We start from the raw sequence: 24,617 nt of genomic DNA on the forward strand, positions 1-24,617 counted from the left end.
CCGGTTCAGGAAAGGATTATTGCAGTGGAATGAAAAATATTGTTTTAAAAGCTAAATAAGCTAGCCAGTATCTTTAAAATATTTAAAGGTATGAAGATGTCCCCCATGTTTCTGAAAATCCTGAAAATACTAGAAATGCGAAGTCAATATATTCCACCTCAGCTGGAATGTCAATTCATACACTCTCTAGAAAGTACAGACTGGTAAAAGCAGGAACAAAAAATAGACGCTACAGCTGATTAAAACCTCAGATAAACAAACTGTGTACAGGAAAATGCATTAGCCTGAGAAATACAAGAACAGCAGGACACTCAAATGGAATTAGAATCCTTAGGTTGCATGTCTAAACGCTAGAAATTCCCTTGTTTATCAGTAAAAATTAGTACGATAGGAATACTCCAGGCATAGAAAAACAAAGACAGGGTTGACACCTGAAATGACAGTCTGTGCTACGGAGAAACCAGATTGGTTTGAAAAGCAATAGAAAACAACCATAAGAGGCCCCGTGGGATTAGTATAAAGAAAGATTAAAATAAGAAAACATCTTTTAGGCATGCTATAGCTAATATAGTTATGCTGATTATCAATATTAGTTTCTAGGCATTAATACAAGAAGGAAAAAAACATATTAGAATGGTAAAACACAAAAGCATTGCCAGGAGTACTGGAATGAAATGCAGAACAGAAGTGTAGGCTATTAGAATAAGCTTCTAGACCACAATATTTACTAAATATGAACAGCCCATCAAGTAGCTGAAGCTCTGACACTAAGGACAAGTTATTTTATACCTGGAACAGGACTCTTGGCACCTTTCGGGCAGCATCTGTGCTGGACGAGGAGCTTCTCTCACCTCACTGACTGCAAGCACAGAGTATCCCCGGTGCATCCTCGAAGTTTCCCCAGTGCATCCCCAGAATATCCCCAGTGCACCCACGGAGTATCGCTAAGCTTGTGCAGAAGAGAATGCTCAACAAGCACAAACAGGATCATTTAGTATACAGAAAATACAATTATTTGGTATATAAAAATACAATTAAACATGGGTTAGACATTCAAAAATTCAATAAGTGCATGTTATGCTAAATCCTTCTATATTTATTCTGTTCGTGTTCTGTAAGCTAAAAAACCCTTCATTAGTTTCGATTCACAGAATTCGGGGGTGAGAGAATGACCTCATTAGTGGCATGGCCAAATAACTTTGAGTTACTTCATAGTTTGCCAGTTCTTTGTACTATATCTATATGTCCTATTTAACACAAATACCAAGCTGTAGAGAAGGTTAGTGGATTATTTTCAACAATAATTTTGCGATCCTGAAAGGATGACTAAAAATTATTAAAATGTCTTAAAGTAAAAATAGGATCTCGTTCCTGTGAGACCTGTGACAATTTTTCAATAAAGAAATTATCTCATGGAAAATATATTTGTAATAATTCCTGAACAGGAATGGTTACATTAGGTACCTATTATTCACAGGTGCTCAAACCTTCTTTTAGTGTGTATCAGCTCCTCCTTCCCCAAGGAAATGCCATTTCCAGTGGCACAAAAGACATACTAATGTTATTGATGAAAGCCTTAAAAATACATCAAGTTTGACTCCAGTTTGGGGTACCCAGCTGGAAAATGAGAAGGCTTGCAATACGCAGAATTTCTCTCTTTACTCAAAGTGAAGTCCCTAAGAGCTCAAACTCGACCACAAATTCCTAGCATAGCAAACACCTGAGATTTGAGGAGCCTAATACCTCACCCATGATGAATCTCCTTTTTTTTAATCAGAAAATCTACCAAATAACCCCTCCCCAAATGACTCTTCAGCTGTACAACATGGTTAGTCGAATACCTTTGTCACAAGGGCTGACGACATAAATTAATCAAAACTACCAAAGAGCTGCACACACTTGAGTTTTCCATCGACCGCTGCAGCAAAGGCCCCTTATATCACACTTATTAAGCACTAAGAAGTTTTTAATCTTGGTTATTCCTTTCAGCTGAGTCATTACTAGAATATTTTATTGCCTTCCTGAAATGATTAACAGAAGTGACCTTTTCAAAATTTGCAAGGATGTTTTCTGCATGCTAAGTAATATCACAATGGCTTAATTTAAACGACAGCACAATACCAATCTACCTAAATAATGCTAAATTAATTGTTGAGAGAGATTAAGAAAGTCAAATAAAAACGCGTAGTCAGTAGAAGTTCTGGTTTTAATTCATTTGCCTGTTTTAATATCCTGCTCAAGGCAAGAATTTTTGGTGACAAAACCAGTCACAGTTATCACATCAATTCAACTTCAGTGCACGGAGCCAAACTCGCTTCAGCTGCAAGAAGCCGCAGAGATCAATTTTTCAACACCACAAAATTCTCACCATTACACTTTCCTGATTCCTAGATCCTACGAGACTCAGTAAGCACTAGGAAAGACCAGAGCACCACCAAACCAAAATCTCTACTGCTGCTTAAAAATGAACAAATAAATAAAATTGAGCCCCAAACCCACAATTGTACCAGCACATATTTAAAAAAAAAAAAGTGACTTGAAGATGTCTGCCACAAAAAAAAGGCCAACTGAAGGGTACAGAACAGCTCTGAAATTTTAAGTGATTGTTACTATTTCATTTCACTCAGATCAAATTACCTGTAATTTTTGTCAATGGTTCTCCCTTCCAGTAGCACATCTACTCCATTGTTACAAGATTTCCAACCCAGGGTCTTTATGTCAAATGGGGAATATCAGATCATTGCCCACACTAGGGTCACACTGAAATGAAAAATAAATAGTTATTTCCAATTGCAACACACTGCTGGGTTTAGAGATTTCTGTACTACTCTAAACCCAAAATGCCTTCAAAACGTGTCTGCTTGGGAAGGTGGTGTAGGTTACAATGCACTGTTTTGTCTCTGAAATGCCTTATTTGGCTTTGAGATTCAAAATTTAAATTTCTGAAAATGTACATAAAGAGATCCAGGATGAAAATAGGGCACTTGCAGCTCTGAAAAGCATTTGGAATAATGTGTGAGCTTCTCAGTGGAGGCAAAATGTTACTGAAAACTAACACCTCTGCTTTAATCTTTGTCCCTGCTTAAGCTTCACTTTTTTCTCTCCCATCTCTCTTCAACCTTTATGTGTGCTAATTGTTTTTGTTCAGGCTCGTTAATTAAAACTGCGCGCTCATCAGGGGAACATCCTCCCTTTTGTTTCCCGGTTTTGTATGGCGGGGCACGAGTGCAGCATCAAAACTGCGTCCCACACTTGGGTCAGTAAAACCATTTCACAGAATTACAGTCACGAAGGTCCCAACGTCCACCTGTATGCTTCTATCAAAATGCTTCTGCTCATATAACTTGGTGCTTTATTCATATTGATACTGCTTCTGGTGATTTAACTATTGGCTATTTAAAAATCTATCAGAATTAACTCATCCCGTCTTCCGGCCAAGAGCTGATGCCCTTCGAAGGTCCATGGGCTGATGGCAGCGTCCCCTCCCAACACACCAACCTCGCAGTCTGCGCATTGTTTAACTAATTCTTTGTATTTATTCTCTTTGGTCCAAGGCCCTGGAAGCTGGCTTTTAGTCTATATGACAGCATTCATAAATTAGTGACCCTGAATTATTCATTAGATATTTAACCCAGTGCTCTACCAAAACCCCCTGGTGCTGTAAACCTAAAAAACAATACATTACATATTGTATTTTTCTCTATATAGCACTAAATTCTACATTTTTTTTCCAAAAGATTCCTTAAGGCATCACTACCTTTTACCTTCAGTGATACCACAATAAAAGGCAGATTTAATAATCTGCTTCAGTTTCTTGCCTTCGTTTTTCTTGAACCATTAATAAAAGAGAAAGCAGAAATGTAACTCAGCTTGTTATCTTTGCAAAATCAAATACATTAGACAGGGTATGATTTGCCTCAGGCAATGCCATTTCAGGTTTGTATCACTACTGGCCAGGACCATTCAGTTTACAAAGAACAAAATCGGGATTTGACAATGGCTGCTGCTTGCTCACAATGAGCAATTGCTCTTTCACCAAGAAATCTGTTTCCACCCCAGCACATTTGAATGAACAAACCTGTGGTGTTTATTACATGGGAAATAGATTCCCTAAAGAACGGAAATCATTTGAATTTTTTCTCTCTTTACCTTCTCAACATATTAACAAGAGAAATCAGAAATTAGCCAAGACCTTTCTTCTGAGAGCAATTTTACCCTTAACAACTTAGAAATTAGATTTTTAACAAGGAAATACAGTGTGTGTTTGGATGATAGTCACTAAATTAAATTAAAAAAAAAAAAAAAAAGAAAGAAAATAACACTAGTCACTTGGGACATAAACCTGCAGGTCGATGGCACCAGTTGTCACCAGTCGGGGGGACGAGTTGTTCTCCTGTTGACAGCATTTCTGAACATCTAGTCACCTTATCTCAAGACAACTTCCAAACTTAACACCTTGCTCCTGGTTTTGCAACTTCTGCCTGCTAAGCCTGACATATCGCGTCACTCGGAGATCTGGGAACATTTGCTTTATCTTGCCACACGCACAGCTTTAAATGAGTTTTTCAAACATCAGCCCTATATCTCTTTTGGAGTTTGTTTCCATGCTCTTTATTTGGAGTTACTAATACAAATCTCAATATTGTGCCTGACTGTCCCCGTCGTGTTCTCTTCCTTCATCTCTTATCCCTCCAGCACGCAACCAAGATGACGGTTTCTCAATTTTCTTGCTCTTTTGAGATTCACATAAAGAGCAAGGCTATTCAACTAATAGAAAGACTGAGTAAAAAGCCAGGCCTGATATTTGGGGGTCCAGGGACAGAGGTGATGGTGAGCGAGTGATCTAGATCAGGATTAACAGTAATATTCTGACACAGAAATACAATTGTCACCTCAAGGCCAAGGGGAGAAATTGTAATTTCTCCATCTATTATTACAGAACAGATCCACGATCTTAATTCAAAATATATTTCAAATTTTACTTCATGAATTAACACCAATTTAAGTCTTTTTAATGAATTCTAAATGATTTTAACCAACCATTAAAACCAAAAGCACTTCCCCAGTCCACCTTGAGGCTATTTTGAGCGAGTACACTACAAAGGGAGTACGCTGTCAAATATTGTTAGTGGTTAATATTCTACGAATCCTAAACAATACAGATAAGCTTTGAATAGCATAAAACAACCTATCGGAAAATATTTCTGTCCTACAGAGCAGAGTCCTGACATTTTTTACTCCACCGTCTGTGGAATCCCAGTTTACAGAATGTGAGTAAATGAAATTCCAACCCAAAGTACCAAAACTATTCTCAAAAAACACCTCCAAGGCTTTCCAACCATGGCTCAAGAAGATTCACATTCAGTTCACAACAGGCGGACCAACCGAAAGCATTTACAACTTATTACAAAATGGTTTTTTCTTGTAAAATAACAACTGACAAGTAGAAGACAAATGCTAATAACTGTCTGTGGTGGAGAATGCGGTGTATCACAATTGTGAATGCAACACAAGAGCTTCTTGCTGGGATGTGCTGTAAAAACAGCAAAGCCTGACATTTAAAGATTATTTTTTTTCCTTATGGAGGCAGGTTTCAAGTACAGTAGCGCAGATTTTCATCAATAAGGTAAAGCCTTAGGTCTCAGTGACTTAGGAAGGTGATTTTGTCGTAGGCAGAGAGTGGGAGAAAACATCCTGCGTCTACGGAGATGATAAATTAACACTGTAAGCTGTAAGAAAAGGCAGCAGCCAACTAGAGATCCCAGACTTACAGAGACTCCAAGATACTGAATCTCATTTCAAGACCATGTTGCTACAAAGCGTGAGCTTCCCACCACCCCAGCTTCTCTTTCAATGTGCGTCTTCTAGCGTTACCTTTTCCATCCCGGACCATCTTCTCTTTTGTTCCTTCTTTGCCACTATGCCAACGTAGCCACCTACATCTCCTTACCGACATGATGGGAAGAGATCTCTTGTGGATTGTTCCTCATATGTTCATTTCAACATTGAAGCGTATTTATCGTGCAAATAGTTAAACGACAATGGAGTTCTTTCATGGTTTTTTGGAGTTTGAGGTGTGGGGGTTTTTGTGGCAAGGACATGATATATCATTTGTTACCAGCTGTCTTTGAGAGAAAAATAAATACATAATGTCTCAGTGGCTCTGATTCAGAAATACGCAGCATTCACAGCTTCCATCAATTTTCTCTGGAACTGAAGGAGGTCGGTATCAAATAAAAAAGGCTCCCTTGTCATAATTTATGGATACACCGTGACCTCTTGATGAGTATGTTTACTGAACGCACACATCGCTTCAATCCAACAGCAAACCGTTGGCAAAGCGAGCGGCACGGCCAACGAGGGCTGGAGGCCACCCAGTCCACTGACACTGGGGGGACAACTCAAGAGCTGTTTGTTTTCATGTCCCACCTCTGACCTCCAGCAGCTCAACCAAACAGTTTGTTAAGGGGATCCAGCCTGACAACACAGACCTAAATGTAGAATGACATGTTCCCTACGGGGGAAGAGAGCTGTGGAAAACAGACTGGTACTCAGATCACAGAATCACAGAATGTCAGGGATTGGAAGGGACCTCAAAAGATCATCCAGTCCAGTCCCCCCACCGGAGCAGGAACACCCAGATGAGGTTACACAGGAAGGTGTCCAGGTGGGTCTGAATGTGTCCAGGTGGGTCTGAATGTCTCCACAACCCCCCTGGGCAGCCTGTTCCAGGATCTATCACTCTCACTGAGAAGTTTCTTCTCAAATTTAAGTGGAACCTCCTTTGTTCCAGTTTATACCCATTGCCCCCTGTCTTACCATTGGTTGTCACCGAGAAGAGCCTGGCTCCATCCTCATGACGCTCACCCTTTATATATTTATACACATTAATGAGGTCGTCTCTCAGTCTCCTCTTTTCCAAGATAAAGAGCCCCAGCTCCCTCAGCCTTTCCTCACACGGGAGGTGCTCCACTCCGTTCAGCATCTTCGCTGCCCTACCCTGGACTCTCTCCAGCAGTTCCCTGTCCTTCTGGAACTGAGGGGCCCAGAACTGAACATAATATTCCAGATGTGGTCTCACCAGGGCAGAGTAGAGGAGAAGGAGAACCTCTCTTGACCTACTAACTATCCCCCTTCTAATACACCCCAGGTACCATTGGCCTTCCTGGCCACAAGGGCACAGTGCCGGCTCATGGTCATCCTGTTCTCCACCAGGACCCCCAGGTCCCTTTCCCCTACATTGCTCTCCAACAGGTCATTCCCCAACTTACACCAGAACCTGGGGTTGTTCCTGCCCAGATGCAAGACTCTACACTTTCCCTTGTTATATTTCATTAAATTTTTCCCTGCCCAACTCTTGAAAGCGAAGGGTGGCTGTGCCTTGCCAACATAATGATTGTGTAAGAAGTGTGTAATTACTACCCGCTTTGAAAACTTGCCTGCTTAAGCCAACATCAAAGAAATACCTAAACGCAGAATATTCTTCACTCTGATGACCACAAGCAAACCAGCTGCACACAGTAAGGGATGCTGAGTGAGGATGCTGGAGCTCTATGGTGGTGACAGCCCGCAGGGAATCCAGCCATTTCAAAGTGCTCCTGATTGGAATAACTGAATACTCACAGAAAATGAGCCTCCCTAGGATTACCTGCCTCATCTGGGTATTATAGAAATATACCAATTTCTGACCCATCTAACTTGCTTGAGAGAGGATAGAATAAGGAGAACAGGCTGAGAACCTTTTAAATAAGCAGAGATACCTAAGTAAAAAATTGTATTACCCACATTGTGCTTTTAGAATATTCACAGGAAAACGCTGGCATTATGAAATACATCTACAATACCAGAACAGGGCTCTGCAGCTTCTCAACAACATGGACCCATATGTCTCCAGCAAATACTTCAGCCAGATCACACAGCCTAAGGCTCTTGCTATGAAAATTCATGGGAACTTGATTTTTTTAGGATAAAATTCTAGTTTTTGAAGATAAGGAACAGAAGTGTCTCATGCTCTGAGCATTGCTTATTTTCCCAGAAGTTCAACTGTGTTGCATGAATAGCATCAGGACCTGGATTTCCTTAATCTTCCTTCCTTCGTCAAGTAAATTAGTCCCCACGTTGTTTTCTGCAACATTTGAACAGTAATAGTCTGCATATATGTTTACAAATCTTTGGGAAACACACATTCCAATCTCTTAAGGCTGGTTTAACCAAGATTTGAAGGCTGGCACTCAAGTCTAACTGAGAAGTAGATGGTGGCATCAGAAGCCCCCTTGAGGCTGGCAGTGCATTCATTGGGTGTTCACAACAACTTGCAGAGGCAAAGACGCTGGAGGTAATAAGTGTGTAGGTTACTAACCCAGGTCCTGAGAGAAACAGATAAAACTGCCTCCAAAGCCTGAATGCAAAGGGAGTTCCAGAGGTGATGGTCAGATTTGGAGGGCTGAAAGAACTTGGGGTCGTGTCTTCAAAGTCTTGTCTTTTCCAGCGGCGCTGGTCTGCAATTCCAGCATCCGCAACTGCCTAAGGACGGTCTGACACGCTTGTGACAAACAGCGATTGCGTCAATTAGAATCGATGCAGCGTCATCCTCAAATTGTGTCCTGCCCAGACCTTCCTCCTCTCCCACCCTCTCCTCTGCCTTGGCTCTGTCTTCCTTGTCAACCTCTTCTTGAGTTTCCACATGTCATATTTGATTGTTTTTCATTCTTTCCCAATCACCCTCAGAAAAAATACAAACTACAATAATCCATACATAAGCAAGAGGATTCCTTATCTAAGCAATATAGAACAGGATGGTTTTAATTTGTATGTTTTGGTAACTCTTTTTACCCTATTTTGTCTTCTCTGCTTGCAAAAGAGAAATGCTGCAGTATGCAGCAACAGGACTTCAGTCATAACTGGATTATTAGGGCTATGATAAAAATTAATTTTAAACAGTAACACATAATTTGACTCTGTTCTAAGGAACAGAGATCTGAAAATCCCCTTGAACATCCAAGGACTGAACGGTGCTGACGTCCCTCAGACCTCATTTCTGTGCCGCGACCTCCAGAATTCACTGGGCTCCATACGGGTTCAGACCCTCCAATTATCTTGGTAATAATGAACCCAATAAAACGGAAGAGCTAATTTTGCATTATTGCTATGAAAGAAAACTTTCCCTCTAACCTAATGAAGTTGTCCATCATTATGCAATTATTACCTGCATATGTACAACGTCAGCAGGGTTCATTAAAGCTTTTTGAAAGGAAGCAGCGGTACAAAATGCTTCTAATTTTCAGGTAGCTCTTTATACACTGAAAAGGCAGCAAGTAACTGTTCATTTACAAACTGTATTCTGCAAATTTCAAGAACATACAGTAAATACTATGGTAAAAGTATAAAAGGAGGTCATTTCTTAAACATTTTTCTTGTACTTGCATTTTGTCGACCTATATCAGTGTAAAAGCTGTTCCTGAGCTGAGAGAAAAATCAATTTATCTCTTTCTTTCACTGATAAAATGAGATTAATGTCTCCTTATGTTTCCTCTCAGATGGTTCGACATCCTCGATTTTCCATGCCAACGTCTAGACAGCTCCCTACGTCAGAAATCAATAAACCAGGATCCAACAAGTTACTGTACCAAGGCAAACGTGCAATGAAATGGAAATTATTCAGCCTATGCATATGTAGGAATCTACCTGCAGTGCATTTTTTTTTACTGAGAATAAAGGCTCCTTTCCCGAGGTCTGCACCACGATGCATCACCCACTGTACACAACTGCACGGTGGCAAATCATCGCAGCAATAACCCAACTACAGAACGCCGGACACATGGAGCTGCTGGAATTACAACAAAAGCTCCTTCTCCAGATGAGTCTGGATTGACTCAGGGTAAATTGATAAAATGGTTCCCATTTAATTCCATTAACTGCCGGGCAGATGTTTTGCCTCCGTAGCGTTTAAATCTGTTGTGGAGAACGCTGCAATAAATTGGTCTGTCATGATAAAACGCAACTTGCTGGCTTAGGAAGAATAAAAAAGGCAAAAGGATTTTAAACTACATTATATTGAACATACAAAGCTAAATTCAGTTCTAGTGAGCACAAGCATCCTAATTCTACCCAGAAAACTCTCCTTTTCTGGTCCAAACTAGTTCTAGACAGCAGCAAAGTAGGCAGCATCCTAATGGAGCAGATTATTATGGCAACAACAAAGAAAATAGTAAAATATCCATGTCCCCAGCGTTTTCCCTGCCCATGCCAGCTGGCAGCCTTCTCATCCAAGTTCCTCTCACATTTTCACCAATAAGTTTTATTGGAAAGAGTCAAAACTCAAAGCAACCTGTGTCAAACCTGATTCCTCTTTAAGGGCACCATCCCAGCGATGAGGAAAATGTGAGTGTATTATAGCACCACACAGCACAAGGAAAGTCTGTGTTTATCAGGAGGAAATAGATCAATCCAGTGTTTTGTCTAATAAAAAAAAAATAAAAGAAAGTTTGTTGGGCTTTTTTGCAATAAAAAGCAAATAAATCAGTTAATATATTGCATTTTCTCCGCAGTCCCATTCTTATATTATTTAATATCTGCTCTGCCCCTCAGCAATACCTATTTATAATGTTGAGAGAACAAAAGAATTTGAGAAACTTAAAAATATATATATTATTAAGTTTTGTTCTGGTGCTTCCCAGTGGTAGAGGTTTATCTGAAGAGACTGAATCTGTGCATGTATTTATTGGAAAATAAAACCACATTTCATTTTAATATTTTTTTCTATGGTTGACTATGGCAATATTTTACCCCAAGACATTATCAGCTGCTGTTGCACCAGCCTTCTCATTTTACTTCAGCATTATGCTTGTGTGTCACTATTTCAGTCCATTTCACAAATATCTATTATTTATTATCAGTTATAGCCTCACACTGTGCTGAGACAGGCGCTCACACGTCTGGCAATGCTGCCTATTGATTCATAAAGCTATAAAGCACCATATTTTCTGTCAGACCGGACAGTATAGTATAAAAGGGAAGAGGTGAACTAAAAGGTCTAATGAAAAATATGGATCCAAACACTTTCATCCAAGGCAACACCTCCCAAATTCTGGCAAAAGCTGCAGCACCCCCTGAGTAGAGCTCAGGTCTGTTCTTTACATCTTGTATATCACACCCATTCAGGTCATCCCAGAGGAAATCAAGAACCGTAATTTTCACGCCGTAACTTCCCAGATCTGCTCTGTTATATCTACCTCTCCAAATCTCTGTTTGCGAATCTGCCCATTGCAGAATCAGCCAAGCGTTTTCTGTGGTGCTGCTTTAACTCGCCTCTGCTGAGAACATCGGCCGTGCTTTAACCTGAACGAAATTTTGGCTAATGCACAACGCCTAGACTATGACCATTACAGAAAAACCTACAAACTCAACTTCTCAAACTACACCCCAAACTCACACCAAGTGACAGGTGAACATGTTGTCATTGTGAAACCCATGGCATGCTCTCATAAAGTGATAGACGAAAAACATGGAGAGCATTGAGGAGAGCAAGCTGTGGCTATTCAGAAACAAAAAAAGGTAAAAAATATTAAAAAAAAAAAAAATGAAGGACCAGTGAATGTACAGATCTGCAGTGAAGCTAATGTACATCACATAAATTGTGTGGCAGACACATTTGTGGTTTGTCTGTCTGTCCTGGCAACCACTCCGTCAGAGGCAAACTGTGCCTCCTGGAAACCTGCAGCCCAGATCTGGGGATGCTGTCGCAATGCGCGGTTCACACAACAACACAGCTTTCAATAAAGCTAAATTCAACAGGAAGGCTTCCTTCAGAAACCATTTTGGCACAGAAAACATTAACTTTATAGTTTAGCTTGTGTATGAGAGTTAGAGGACGTGGATACTCCAGACAGGTCTCAGCCTCCACAGTAAGTCAAGCAAACTCTCTGAATCTATGTTCCTCATAGATTAGCATACTGTAAACATTAAAAACTTACTTAAAGGTATAACAAATTCCAGAAACAGTGTTTATTTCTCTCAGAAGGGAACCACTTTCTCTCTCTCCCTCTCTCAGAGAAGTGGCTAAATCTATCAAAATCAAATTACCACTAATGTAATAATCTTTTGTACTTTGCTTGAATCTTTAATACCTGGTGAGCATTTTCACAGCCTGTTTTTCCACGTCAGTGTCTGGCCGATGAATGAAGTTTCTCCCTTCTGGCCTGTAGACAGGGTTGAGAGGCCAGATGTGCAGTCAGGACAGAGGTGAAGGTTTCACAGCTGGTTCTGTGCTGGTTGTGTGTCCTGATTTCTGATTTCTGAATAGCAATTCGCTCCTCACCTTCACAGCCCCTGGAAGTGCTCGGGAGCTCTCCTCAGGACACATGGGAGGACATATTCAACAGAGAAATGAAGAGAGGGACCTGCTGGTTTTTCCCCATCCTCTTCCCTACTTGCTTCGGTTTGTTTCTCCTGGGACTTGCAGTAGATAACTGAGCAACGCAGCGTGTCCAATACCAGCCTCCGTTCTAAACAGAAACCCCAGAAAGCAAAAGAATCACCCTATTTCTCCAAAGTGAAAAAAAAAGGAAAAATAAAAAGCTTGAAATCACATCGACAGTGAGAAACACAAACAGATCAGCTTATCAAAGTAAAGACAAGTGTGTTACTCAACGTTGGAACTATGGAGATTCATCCCGCTCTATCTATAGCGAAGTTGAAACAGGTCCAAAAGCGTGTCACGTAGTCCTCTGAGGAACACCAGCTGTGGTGAGATACACCACAGCTTACTCCAAAGCAGCAGTCAGCTCCTCTAGATCAAGTACTGAATGAGGCTGGCCAGGAGATCTCTGATCAGGGGCTTTGGTGTCCAGGATGCCAGCAGAAAGCAGAGGTCACCCCATCACCCTGGACACAGTAGGGCTCAGTGCTGTCAGGGACTCCAACAGGGACTTGTCCACCAAGCGTGTTCTGTCCTGTGACTTGTATACACCACCAGAACATGGAAAGGACCTGATGGTGTTGGTCGACAGCTGAATATGAGCCAGCATATGCCCAGGTGGCCACCAGCATCCTGGCTTGTACCAGCACTGGTGTGGCCAGCAGGCCCAGGGCTGTGACCGTTCTCCTGTACTGGGCACTGGGGAGGCCCAACCTCGAATCCTGGGGTCAGTTTTGGGGCCCTCATGCCAAGAAAGCCCTTGAGGTGCTGGAGCGAGTTGAGAGAAGGGAACGGAGCTGGTGAGGGGCTGGAGCACAAGTGTTATGGGAACAGCTGAGGGCCTGGGCGGGGTTATTCTGGAGAACAGGAGCTGAGGGGAGACCTTCTGATCTCTGAACTGCCTGAAAGGAGCTTGGAGCCAGGGGGTTCGGGCTCTGCTCCCAAGGAACAAGCGCCAGGACCAGAGGAAACAGCCTCAAGTTGCACCAGGGGAGGTTGAGGTTGGATCTGGGGAACAATTTCTTCCCCAAAGGGCTGTCGGGCATTGGAACAGGCTGCCCAGGGCAGTGGTGGAGTCACCATCCCTGGAGGGGTTGGACAGACAGAGATGAGGTTCCCAGGGACACGGGGTAGTGACATGTGAGGTTAATGGTTGGGCTCGATGCTCTTGAGGGTCTTTTCCAACCAAAATTCTATGATATCAAATGACTGGAAAAATTCACAGATCCTATAAACTTCTGTTATCCTTGGCAATTTCAAGTAGACCGTCTCCAAAAACTGAATTTTCTGAAACACTATTCCAAGTGTGGGTTGCCAGTAGGCAAGTCTATCTTATCTGGTTCTAGAAGCACAATGATCAGAAAGCAAAACAAAACGTGACATCTTTTGATAACTTGGATATGCCTACAGTACATTGTGCAGCTTCAAGTAATTAAAACGATCAGTTGTTATTCACCAGGCTTGGAAAAAACTCAAATGCCACCCCGCTGACTGGATTGTGCCATACTATTTAGCTTACTAAATTCCACCACTGAAGATTATTGTGTAATGAAAACAAATCTTGTTTTCAAAAGATTAAGGCCAGCATATGATGTATATTTTACATTACATTTTAAAAAGCAAATGTGTGTCTGTGTTTCAATTGCATTGAAGGATAATCAAAATAAAAACCAGAGCAAAATTTCCTTGTACACCATTTTGTTCTGTCGTATATTTTCTTTGTAAGCTAGATAACAGGTATAAAGAAAAAAATGGCTTAAAACCACTAAAATGTGAGAGCTAAATGTGAATAAATTTGAAAAAAAATACAAATACAAAAGTCTTAGTTAGGACAACAAATATATTGTAGAAATCACATCATCACACAGCATAGCCTATGACTGTCTAAACTTTAAGAAACTAAGTGATCTAGGTTGTATAATCATTATTGAAGAACTATTTATAACCTTGAAGATAAATATTGCAAGATACATACAATTCTATTAGAAGCAGCAGAGTGCACTTAGATAATTTCTGCTTTCTTTTAGAAGATATTGAGGACCCTCCAAGACAGGACCTTTCCAAGAAGGACCTTGCTTTGAGTACAGAATTACCTGTAAAAATGAAGATGGCAGAGCTGTAGAAAATAAAGTCATTTTTAAAACTATTGCATTGAAAGTCCTTGGGCTAAGGGTGCAAAATGTGAGTGAGACAGGGGGAACTATAAGAAAGGAAGAAACAGATGAGCTTTCAAGATCTCCAGGACAAAATGCTGGAGGCAAGAAAAGAAGGAGACTTGTGGATTCTGGTGGAGAAAAAAGACCGAAGGCTTAAGAGTTTTGGAGCTGCTATTTTGTATGAATGAGGCATTTGAAGACTGGACACAGCAAGAGCAGCCGTGGTAAAATGTTGGAGGGGTTTGGAGCAGAAGACATCAGCTTGACAGATGTTTGAAGGCAACTGAGTTGACATGTCGGTCATGAGCTGCCGTGAGAACTGGATCCAAGGCAAAATAAAGATTCAGAGCACAGAAGCATTTGAGTCATGGTCTTATTTTTTAAAAAAAACTGCTCCTTTTTTTTTTTTTTATCCTTTGTCTTTTTGAATAAGATCTGATGAGTGTATATTGGAGAAGACTGGTGAGAACAGAGATTGCAGCAGCATGATCGGGAGAAAGAAGTTGGACTGTATTCACTTATAAAAGAAGGAAAATTCCTAGAAAAGGCAATTAGTTAAAAATGAAAAGGAGACGAACAAGGGAAGAGAGAAAACTGAAAATAAGGGGCACAGAAGAGTGACCAGAAGATTCATCAAGTAACAACACTAGCAATGATGATAAAGGTGCTCAAAGATGATGATTTATCATACTGCTCACCCCCAAACTGAGGAAGTTTACTGTTTGAGGCCATAAAAGTTATACACTATATTATATCCAACAGCATTAATTAATTTCCTTGCCTAGTTTTACTGTGCAGTTGAGATTTCTTGTATATTTACGCCTGAGGTAATTCCTTTGCTACCCAGACACTCCTCCCCAGCTCAACACAAAAGAGCATCTTACGTAAGTGGCATTTTTCCTTAGCACAGGTGATGAGCGTTTCCTGCACTGCACAACAAATTTACAAGTACTAAGCAAATCCAGTTACATAACTGAAAGTCCAACACATATGCACCATGGCTGCACAGGCACTCTAATGAAATGTTGTGTCACACTTAAAATAGTTTAAATTCCCTCCTGTTTTATAACATGCTAAAGCAAATTGAAAATATGTCTGGATTTGCTCGGTGTTTTGACTCCATTAAACACGTACACACACGCAAACATTCCTGAAACCTTTTCCTTCTAAGTGTGATTTTCTTCGTTTCTGCAATAGTTTACTTCTCATCTAAGGTGAAAACACTTATGCACAGGCCTTAACCACCTGATATTAAAAACTTTTAAAACGAATATAAGAACCTTCCATTGTTTCATTAAAAATGAACCTGGAATAATCCAACCTCCTTTACAAATCGATCCAATTAGAGTTACACCCATAAATATGTATATGTGTGCGCATATATATATTTTTACCACAATACAGATACCCTGCTTTGAGTCTGACCACATTCTACTCAACTAATACCCAGCAGCACTGTCTTTCCGTAACACACATTTCTCCAAACCTGCTGGCAGGGGTTAGATGAGAAGCCCCCATTGTATCAATGCTGAGAGATATGACAGATGTTCAAGCGAATTAATGTCTATAAACCTAAATACGACCGACTACAACCAATTGAAATGCTGGAGGAAGCTGAAGAACACGCTGAAACCCTTACAGCATGTAACTCATTTGGGTGGCTGTTATTACTGCGTGGATTAAGGGAAAAAAAAAAGGCAGAAAGGCTGCATGATTCTAGAATTTGAACTGAATGCTGCTACACCCAAAATGCATTTCAGACTTTGTATAAAAAAATTTAAAAGTCAGTTATCCCAGTTCTATCAGTATCAAAGTTTGCCGTTTTTCCTTGTATTTAACAGCACAGAACAAACTGTTAAGAGCTATTAAGCCACTCTAAGCAAGTAATTAGTCAATTCACAGCTCTTAAATATTTCAGCATGACTCAACTAAACCATTTCAAAATAATGTTTTGTTTTAAAAAGCAGCAGAAAAGGATGCATATCTCAGGTATCCCAAAACATATGGCTCATAGAGCTACAAATGGGACAGTCGCATCCCCTCTCCTCTGGTCCGTAATAGGAAGGTAAAGGGTATGGATACAGGTGAGCAGGGTTTAAAAACATTCCCGTTACTGAAAGTTTTCTGATTTAATCCCCACAGTCAACTAGTGCATATTTATAGAGACTTTTGGAATTTACAAGGTGAACCATATGAGACCCATACAGAGTAAACTCAGAAAATGAACCAATGAGACTCTCCTAGGTTTTCCTGAATTCTATATGTTGATTATTGCTTATGGCATGGCTTAACCAGGTTAAGTGACAGTCAGAGCCTCTCACAATCAGCTGCGATGGCAGCAAATTGGCAATTTGGGGTTAGTAATTTGAAGGGAGGGAAAAGAAGACTCTTAGCTGGAGTTTCCTTGAAAAAAAATGGCTGAAAGGCTATTTGTAGCCAGCAAAGAAGTGTTTCAAAGCCTCTCAGAGTGAAGTTCAAGCCTTTTCCAGCATTTAACTCCATGAGCACCCTGCCCAAATCACCCGCTCTGCTCTGTGGAGTCATCTGCAGTCGGAGCTGATGGGGGCAAAGCAAAAAACACGTCCTGCAGGTTCTGAAATGAATTCACGTGCTCTGGCTACAGCAACGTAACGCCTGGGAAAGTTACCGGCTGCTGTCTTTGTTCAGCAGAGATTAACCACGGCACACATGAATAATGGGCTGGATTTATTCTGGCAAACAGAAGCTGAATGACAATTGTCACGGCACTGCATTATACATACTTGGGCTGCCTTCTGCTCTGCTCATTTAACACTTGCCGGGAGTACCCTGAATGAATCCCGGCTCGTTTTTCCCCTGCTAAAAGCACAGCTCCACGCACTGTTTCGCAAACCCGCGCCGATACCCAGCAGATCTTACCATGTATGTGCCACCGTAAAGCGACGACGCTGGCGGATGCTTTTATTCACGAGCAACTTTCTGAAAAAGCATGGAGAGTTCCTGGGTGAGCTGCGAGGAGAAATTTTTGGAGACGTAGGTCTATTCCCAGGCAGCTTGGGAAGCTCGAGCTCTAAATGCATTTGTTCTTTGAAAGTCCTTATGTAAATCTCTGACTCGGGAGTAGCAAGTTCCCTAGAAGAATCTTTTGCTGTCATAGCTCAGCCGTTCTGTGAGCTCTCACCATTCAGAAAACCTCACAAAAACACATCACGCAGGCACCGCCGCAGATTAGAAACGCTGATAAATCGGCAGAGCTTACCCCGCTCATTCACAAGGGCTGGGCTCCAAATGGAAATGCTGCCTGAAGCGACGGCAGCATAAATCGAAGGACAACAAGCCGGGGCTGTCAGAAAACCCTTTATCAGCCCAGCTCTCCCTCTGAAAATGCGCCCGAGTGTTTGTGCGATGCGCTCGCCTGGCAGCTCCACACCGAGCCATTCAGCCCCACGCACCAGCTCATGAAAAATTCATCACAGCCGGCTCCTGATCAATCCCTTTCCTATAGCACTTTGGCTTCACGTACCGAACAGAAAAAACACACTGGATTTTTCAGCGTGCACTACTAAAATCAAGGAATTCCCTAGCCTGTCGCAAGCCAAATAACCCAATTCATTCAGGCCCGGTATGTTTAATAAAAACGTCTTCATTCAGAATTAGTTTTACCCGTGCTGCAGTAGCTCCACCCATGACATGCTTATTGGCTCGGTATTATTTTGACAACTGGACTCTGTACAGCCCTGCCGTGTGTTATGAGCATGTCAGACTGTCATGAAATTTTAACGAGTCATCTAACACCATGACTTTGCTCCTGGGCATCACCCTGGGCGCAGCCAGAGGGACCCCTGGGATGGCAGCAGCACTGGCTTTGATAGAGAAAAGGTCTGGTTGAAAACAAAAAGAAAATACAACACACAACAAAAAGCAGAGCACACAAAAGCAAGGAATAATATTCTTCAAGAGCAAAGCATGCACAAATGCATGTTCCGCAGCCAAAGCTTCACTGTCCTGGGATCTACAGATGGTCAAAGGGCAAAATCACTGCACAGCCCTGACCCAGCAACCGGCACTGAAGAAACCAGCCCAGGGAGAGAAAACACAGGGAAACATCAAAGATGGGGGTCCTGGCACCTCCCTGCAGAGAGAATGGAAATTAATTCCAATTAATTTAAGCAATAGATGTATTTAGAAACACAAAACCCAAGAGTTCTTTCTGGACATGAGCACTATGAAACCAACTACTATATCTGTGTGGTTGAAACAAAAAAAATCCATGCAAGGAAGTTAAAGACAAGATTTGATGCTGGTAGTGAGAACGTGCTAAATACTACAGGGAACAGCAAAGCATCTTTCTAACTGGTCAAAAGTAGGTGGCCTTAAATGTAAATACAATGATTCTTTTAAAGGAGGAGAAAGGAGAGAATACAGCCAGAAAAGAAGTTACCAGACATTCTACCTAACCTGCTGCTATGCTCTTCACCACTGGCATTTATTATTATTTTAAGTAGAAAGGCCTGCCTGAGCCTAACCTAAGGAAACTGCAGTGTTATCTGGTACTGAGAGGTTCCCACAGTAGCAGAACAGGAACGTTTAATGCTTTAAGAATTATGACGTCTGTGATCTGTTATTCTACATCTCAACTGCACTGACAGTCGGCAAAAGACAAAGGAAGGCTTGAGAGCTATGCTGAATGATAAACAAAATCCACACAGATGCTTAAAATCTGGAATTCCAAAAAAGAAAAAAGAACTTTCTAACTCACCAGGGAATCAAAATGGCATATTGGAGCGGATTTGTGGAAAATACATCTAATATTACCCGAACAGTATTTTTATTAAACTATAAAAAAGGCAAGGAGAAGAAAGGGAAACCCGTTTTCTAAAAGTGCTCTGCTATAAGACACTCTGTACAATGGCATGTTCCTCATATGGAGGATGCACTTGGCTTATCTGAACCCTGAAACGTTGCAGAAGCAGCGTCTGCTAAGGAAGTGTTTCTCGTTATTTGGCCATTCATCAATTAGCAATGAGATGTCAGCCCCACAGCCTGCAGAAGGTACTGGGGTAAGATGCGCAAAGGCTGGTGACAGAGCAAAGAAATGCAAGAACGAATGAGCTAATAAGGTGGGAGAAAAAGCCGAAGTGTCACCTGCTACTCTGGATATCCAGCACACAGGTGTGTGTCCAAGCTCATGTCCAGGACACCAGTTCCTTGGTGCACAGCCTCAGGGTATTTTGAAGACTGACCATTAGCAAAGGGTATTTCTTCTGCTAAATATCTCCCAGATCTTGGAGGTTACCTGAAAAAGGCTGTAGAACAGCTCTCTTTCTGTTCCAGCGACCACCCCTCACACTGCCAGCTCCTGATGTCGCCCGCGCAGGACCCGGCAGCCCATGTCTGTGTGTCTCCACTGATTTGCAGTGTTGGAATTCCATCGAGACGTGCTGCTTCACTCCGGGATAGGCCAAGAACAGGTGAGAACAAGAACATCTCAAGAGACTTGAGCTAACCAATACAAAAGCTTGGTATCAGAATAAACTTGGCAATAATTCTCCAAAATTAATTTTGCTACAGTTGCTGAGGATACCGTCAGGAACAGGAGGCAAGGGCAGACAACCCCTGGGGTACCAAACACCAGGAGAAATTACTGGGTACAAGGACCAGTTCACTGAAATTCCCCTAATATACAAACAAAAACTGTCAACAGACATCTCACTGTTTTCTGAACTCTTGCAATGTCCCAGCAACACAGAGTCTAATGCAATAATCTGGCCATCATTACAGATTACCTTGTGCAATAGGATCAGGATTTCCAGAGTAACAAGTAGTTTCAGCTCATCAGAAAAGAGGCCAATAATATGAAGGAAGAATTGAGGAGGGGAAAAAGACGATTAAAAGAAAAGGGCCTAGTAGCGCTGGCAGGAAAATGAAACTGCTTGGAAGAACAAGGACAATTAAGGAAATTTTTAAAAGTTTAAGTATAGTTGGGTGAGTTTTCATACAAGTGTCCTAGCTTACCGAAGCATCCAGGACTGCGGAAGGTTTTAATATATATTTCAATATATTCTATTAGAATCACTGACATAGGTGGAAAACAATATTTTCAAGTGTGCGATTCCTCATCAACGGCTGATCTTTATGGTGTTGAGAGCAATTGCTAAGCAACAAGAATACTTACTTTTTCTTTACAGGAGCACTATTATTTACTTGTCTCTAAGTAATAATTGCCAGGATAAAATAAAACACCAGGGAAGAGGCAACTATGAAGTGTCCTGCATGGTTCAGTAGGAAAGGACGAGTGGATAGTTGCTTTTTCAGAGCACTTGCAGTCGGTGGCAGAGGAATTGGATAATTCTGCCATACAGCAGACTCTCCAGAAGCACACTTATATAAAAACAGGGAGGAAGGTCCCCTCTGCTACTCGGGTCATTGTTCCATCCACACACCTTAGCAAGGCATCCCAAAAAGATAATGCCAACCTGACAGCAAATTAATTAGAACAATTCTTTCAAGGGACTGCAGTTTGCTGGCACTACTTTTACTTCTATTTAAAGGAAGGAAACCTAGGGAAAACATTTTGAATCAAGTACAATCCTTTTCCAAAATCCTAGTTTTTAGTATTCTGCCTTCAGAAGCACAAATAAACATACCTTTCAAGCTTTCAGACAATTTGAAAATTCAGACTGTCATGTGTGCCAATCATAAAACACAGATCACCCCTGTATATTTTAATTGTTGTTCGGACAATCTGCCCTCTGAAGGCACACGGGTAACGTGCTCCTGAAGCAATAAAGGGTCTGTTCCTCTGTACGTGTTAGTCCTGGCAGGACTTTGCTGGTTCTGCTCAGCGTTTGCCTGGTTCAAGTCGCGCATCTGCGCAAACACGGGATTGTAAAGGTCACTCGAGCGAGACAGAAACCTCTAGAACCTTTATTAATAGTTGATGATGCACAAGGGAAGGATTTAGCTTGACTCCTAGAAGCCAGTATCTTTCTTTTAGACTACAATTTGAACACATTTTATAAAAAAAAACTATTGAGCCAGCAGCAGAATGGAATCTCACAGCGCTATTGCTACTTAACATCTGGATTTCTGCCAAACCTACTGGGTGGGAGATGGGTTGGGAGAGCATCTATGATGGACTTCAGGAGAGAAACTCCAGAAGCCAATTGGCTTCATTAGCTCAGCGAGATGAAAGGGCAACACGGTCCTGAGTAGGAGGCAGTGAAATCACTGTCCCCCTCTAATAGGTCAGCTAAATCATATTTCCATTGTAAAAGAAAAGGATTTATGAGAGTAGGAGTGATCATGCAAGAGACTAGAAATTGGAATTGGGTCATGGAAGCAAGTGATGAGTTTAGAGGAACAGAGCACTTGAGCATCTGTGTTTGTGAAAGGGCAGAACGAGATGTTGAGGAAAAGGGGTAAAATAAACCAAAGTAAGGGAGAAAAAACCCAAAAACTAGAAAATGACAACTTTCTCTTGGACTAAACCAATGAAGACATGTGAGCATAGAGAAGCAGAGGCAATAAGAAGGTAGAAGAGAGAGCTGCGAATACGCGAATAGTCACTTGCACTGGAAAAGAACTCAGTTAAAAAGACTGCAGGTAGAGTTGGGAATAAATTTGCGTTGGAAATGTCACAGGAGTAACATGGATGTGATCTGCAGCTGGAAGCCTAAGGCAGAAGATGTAATTGCTGAGATGAGCCGGCGCTGGGAATAATAAGAGCAGCCCAGGCAATGGGAGACAGGCGAAGATGCGAGAGGAGGGAAATGAATCCAACAGAAGAGAAATGTCTAGGAGGAAGCTTAGAGCAAGACAAGAAATATATCAACAGACTGGAAACTGTAGAAGGGTGAGAGGCAAGGAAAAGAGGTGCCAAGGAATTGTGCTTCAACGTGAAAATGGAAGTCGCTGTGGATGGAAACGATGGGCGATGGCTGGTGAGAAAGAGTAGGAAAGGCAGCAGCGATGTGAAAAGAAGAGCTGGATGCAGCACTGCTAAAACCTGGAAAAGATTCCAAGAAAATTTAAAAAAAAGCAGTACAGCCAGCGTTACACACAGGGATGTGTTTGTGGTGGAGAACTTCAGTGCTTCCAGTGATGGAGTTCATTCTCCAGACACAACACAAGCGGAGAAAAAGTGAAAAGAAAGGTGAAGAGTATAAGCTGACGAGACTGACGTGAGAGGAAACGATAAAATACGTATCTCATGCCTTCTTTATTTACTTCCTATCATGACCAAGAGGCCCCACCATGTCCATTCCACTAGCGAGTGCTACTGATTACACTAGAGGCAGAATTAGTATCAGTCAATTCTATCCCATCCTAGTCCCAATTTTACTTTTAGCATCATATGAAAGTAGCAGCAAATCTGATGATAGCCTATGATTGTCATTTTTAAACCATCACACCAAATTCCGATGCTTTAAAATACTTTTAGAATGGTGAATTCTTATTATGCAGGCTCATTTGAGATGCATTGGATCAGGCCCATCTCCCTACAACGCAGCAAAACCAAAACACGGCAACGGGATCAAACTTCCAAAGCACGCAGTACAAACCTCATGCTTAACAATAATATAAATGTAACAGCAAATAAATATTATCTGGAAGCTGTGAAGAGATGCTGATGTATTAAACTCCTTCAGCCCTCCCTTAATAATATCTGCTTTAATAAGAGGGTGAGCAAAGCCCAGTGCAGGAAAGTCTCTTCAGCCCAGAAGTGTGAGGCTTTTTGCTCTCAGTTTCGTATATTTTCAAGTAAAAAAAAAATATATACATATATATATATGTGTATATATATATATATGCACACCTATATATATAAAGATACACCTGCCTTTGCCCAACTCCAACATCTGCTGTGTCACAAGCTAGAGCTTCTAAAAGATGGCTCCATGATGGAAAACTTTAAATGACACGTTTGAGGGGTTTTCCTGTACTTTCCTGAAAGTTTGCAGAACGGTGATGCTGAACGAGAGAGGCAGAACACATCACTAATTGCCGGTTTGCATGACAGATTTCCCACATTTAGGCAGCAAAAAGAAAAACCCAACAACAATTCACTGCAATTTATAGCACCAATGGCAGATAAGGTTTTTCTACATTTAATAGTTCAAAATTATACAGTCTGTATCTCCATTCCCACAGATTTAGGGGCCTCTGAAATTTTCTGTGGGGCAGACGTGAGTAATTCTTGTCGAGGCCTTTGAAGCGATGTTGTGGAGCACTATGAACGGTCAGAGAAGACGGAATGGCGGCACCCAGCAACCCTTCAGTTTGCAGTGCAAATGCTGAGCCAACCACAAAAGAAAGAAGCAACTGGAAAAGTCCATCCTTATTTATTTTAGAGAGTCGGAACAGCGGTGCAGAGCAATCACCCACATCTGTAAGCTTCGCAAAGGCTGAATGCAACCCACCCAATACAAACGGGGAACTTTTGGGCTCTCTCAATTTCATCAGCACCCAGTTGCTTTCAAACAGGCTCCTTCTCATCCAATAAGCAGCTTGTATATTCATTTTTGGTTTAGGCACAACAACTGCAGGCTCTATATACGGTTTCATAAGTTTTTAGGTCTTTAAAACATCCAGTAACTCCAGCAAGGTCAGAAAGCTCAGAATACTTTTCAGATTAGTCACAAATAAATGAGCTCCGTCTCTAAGGAAGATACCTGGAGAGTTCTGAGAGGCTTGGATGCTTGTCTGTTCACAGTGAATTACTCACTCACGTCAGCCAGGTCATTGTGCCATTTGAGCACAGCACCACAGGGTGTCCTCTGCCACAGGAAAAGTATTTGCATTCAGAACAGGGATGAAGAATTCAGCCTGATGCCTTTCACCTGCCATGTGGTCCCAAAACTGGATTGGGTACAGTTTTATTCCCCACATTAAACCTCATCACTGAAAGACAGAGACACAGTTTATCCAAGTTCCTTGCACTTTTTAGTATTTAAACAAAAAAGTACAATTTCTCATCGTGCCACAATGGCATTTTTTTCCCCACAGGTATTTATGTTGTTATCTCCTCGCAGATACGTATGAGGAAATAAATTTATATACTATAA

At 41.4% G+C, this 24,617-nt stretch overlaps 1 protein-coding gene across 4 annotated transcripts in view; it reads right to left on the reverse strand.

The window, feature by feature from the left end:
• PDE4B (phosphodiesterase 4B) overlaps nucleotides 1-24,617 on the reverse strand; it is a 201,867-nt gene that overhangs the window by 140,325 nt on the left and 36,925 nt on the right. The window contains exon 1 of one of the 4 annotated variants that reach the window (XM_065071957.1): nucleotides 17,470-18,164. The exons of 1 other annotated variant lie outside the window; for it this stretch is intronic. In XM_065071957.1, coding sequence (XP_064928029.1) covers nucleotides 17,470-17,705 — 236 coding nt within the window. In that variant the 5' untranslated portion in view covers nucleotides 17,706-18,164. Of the gene's footprint in view, nucleotides 1-12,125; nucleotides 12,152-17,469; nucleotides 18,165-24,617 lie in introns of those variants that run through there. 2 more of the 4 variants (XM_065071961.1, XM_065071960.1) reach the window with 2 other exon arrangements.

Source organism: Columba livia, chromosome 8, assembly GCF_036013475.1.
Source record: "Columba livia isolate bColLiv1 breed racing homer chromosome 8, bColLiv1.pat.W.v2, whole genome shotgun sequence".
NCBI lineage: Eukaryota > Metazoa > Chordata > Aves > Columbiformes > Columbidae > Columba > Columba livia.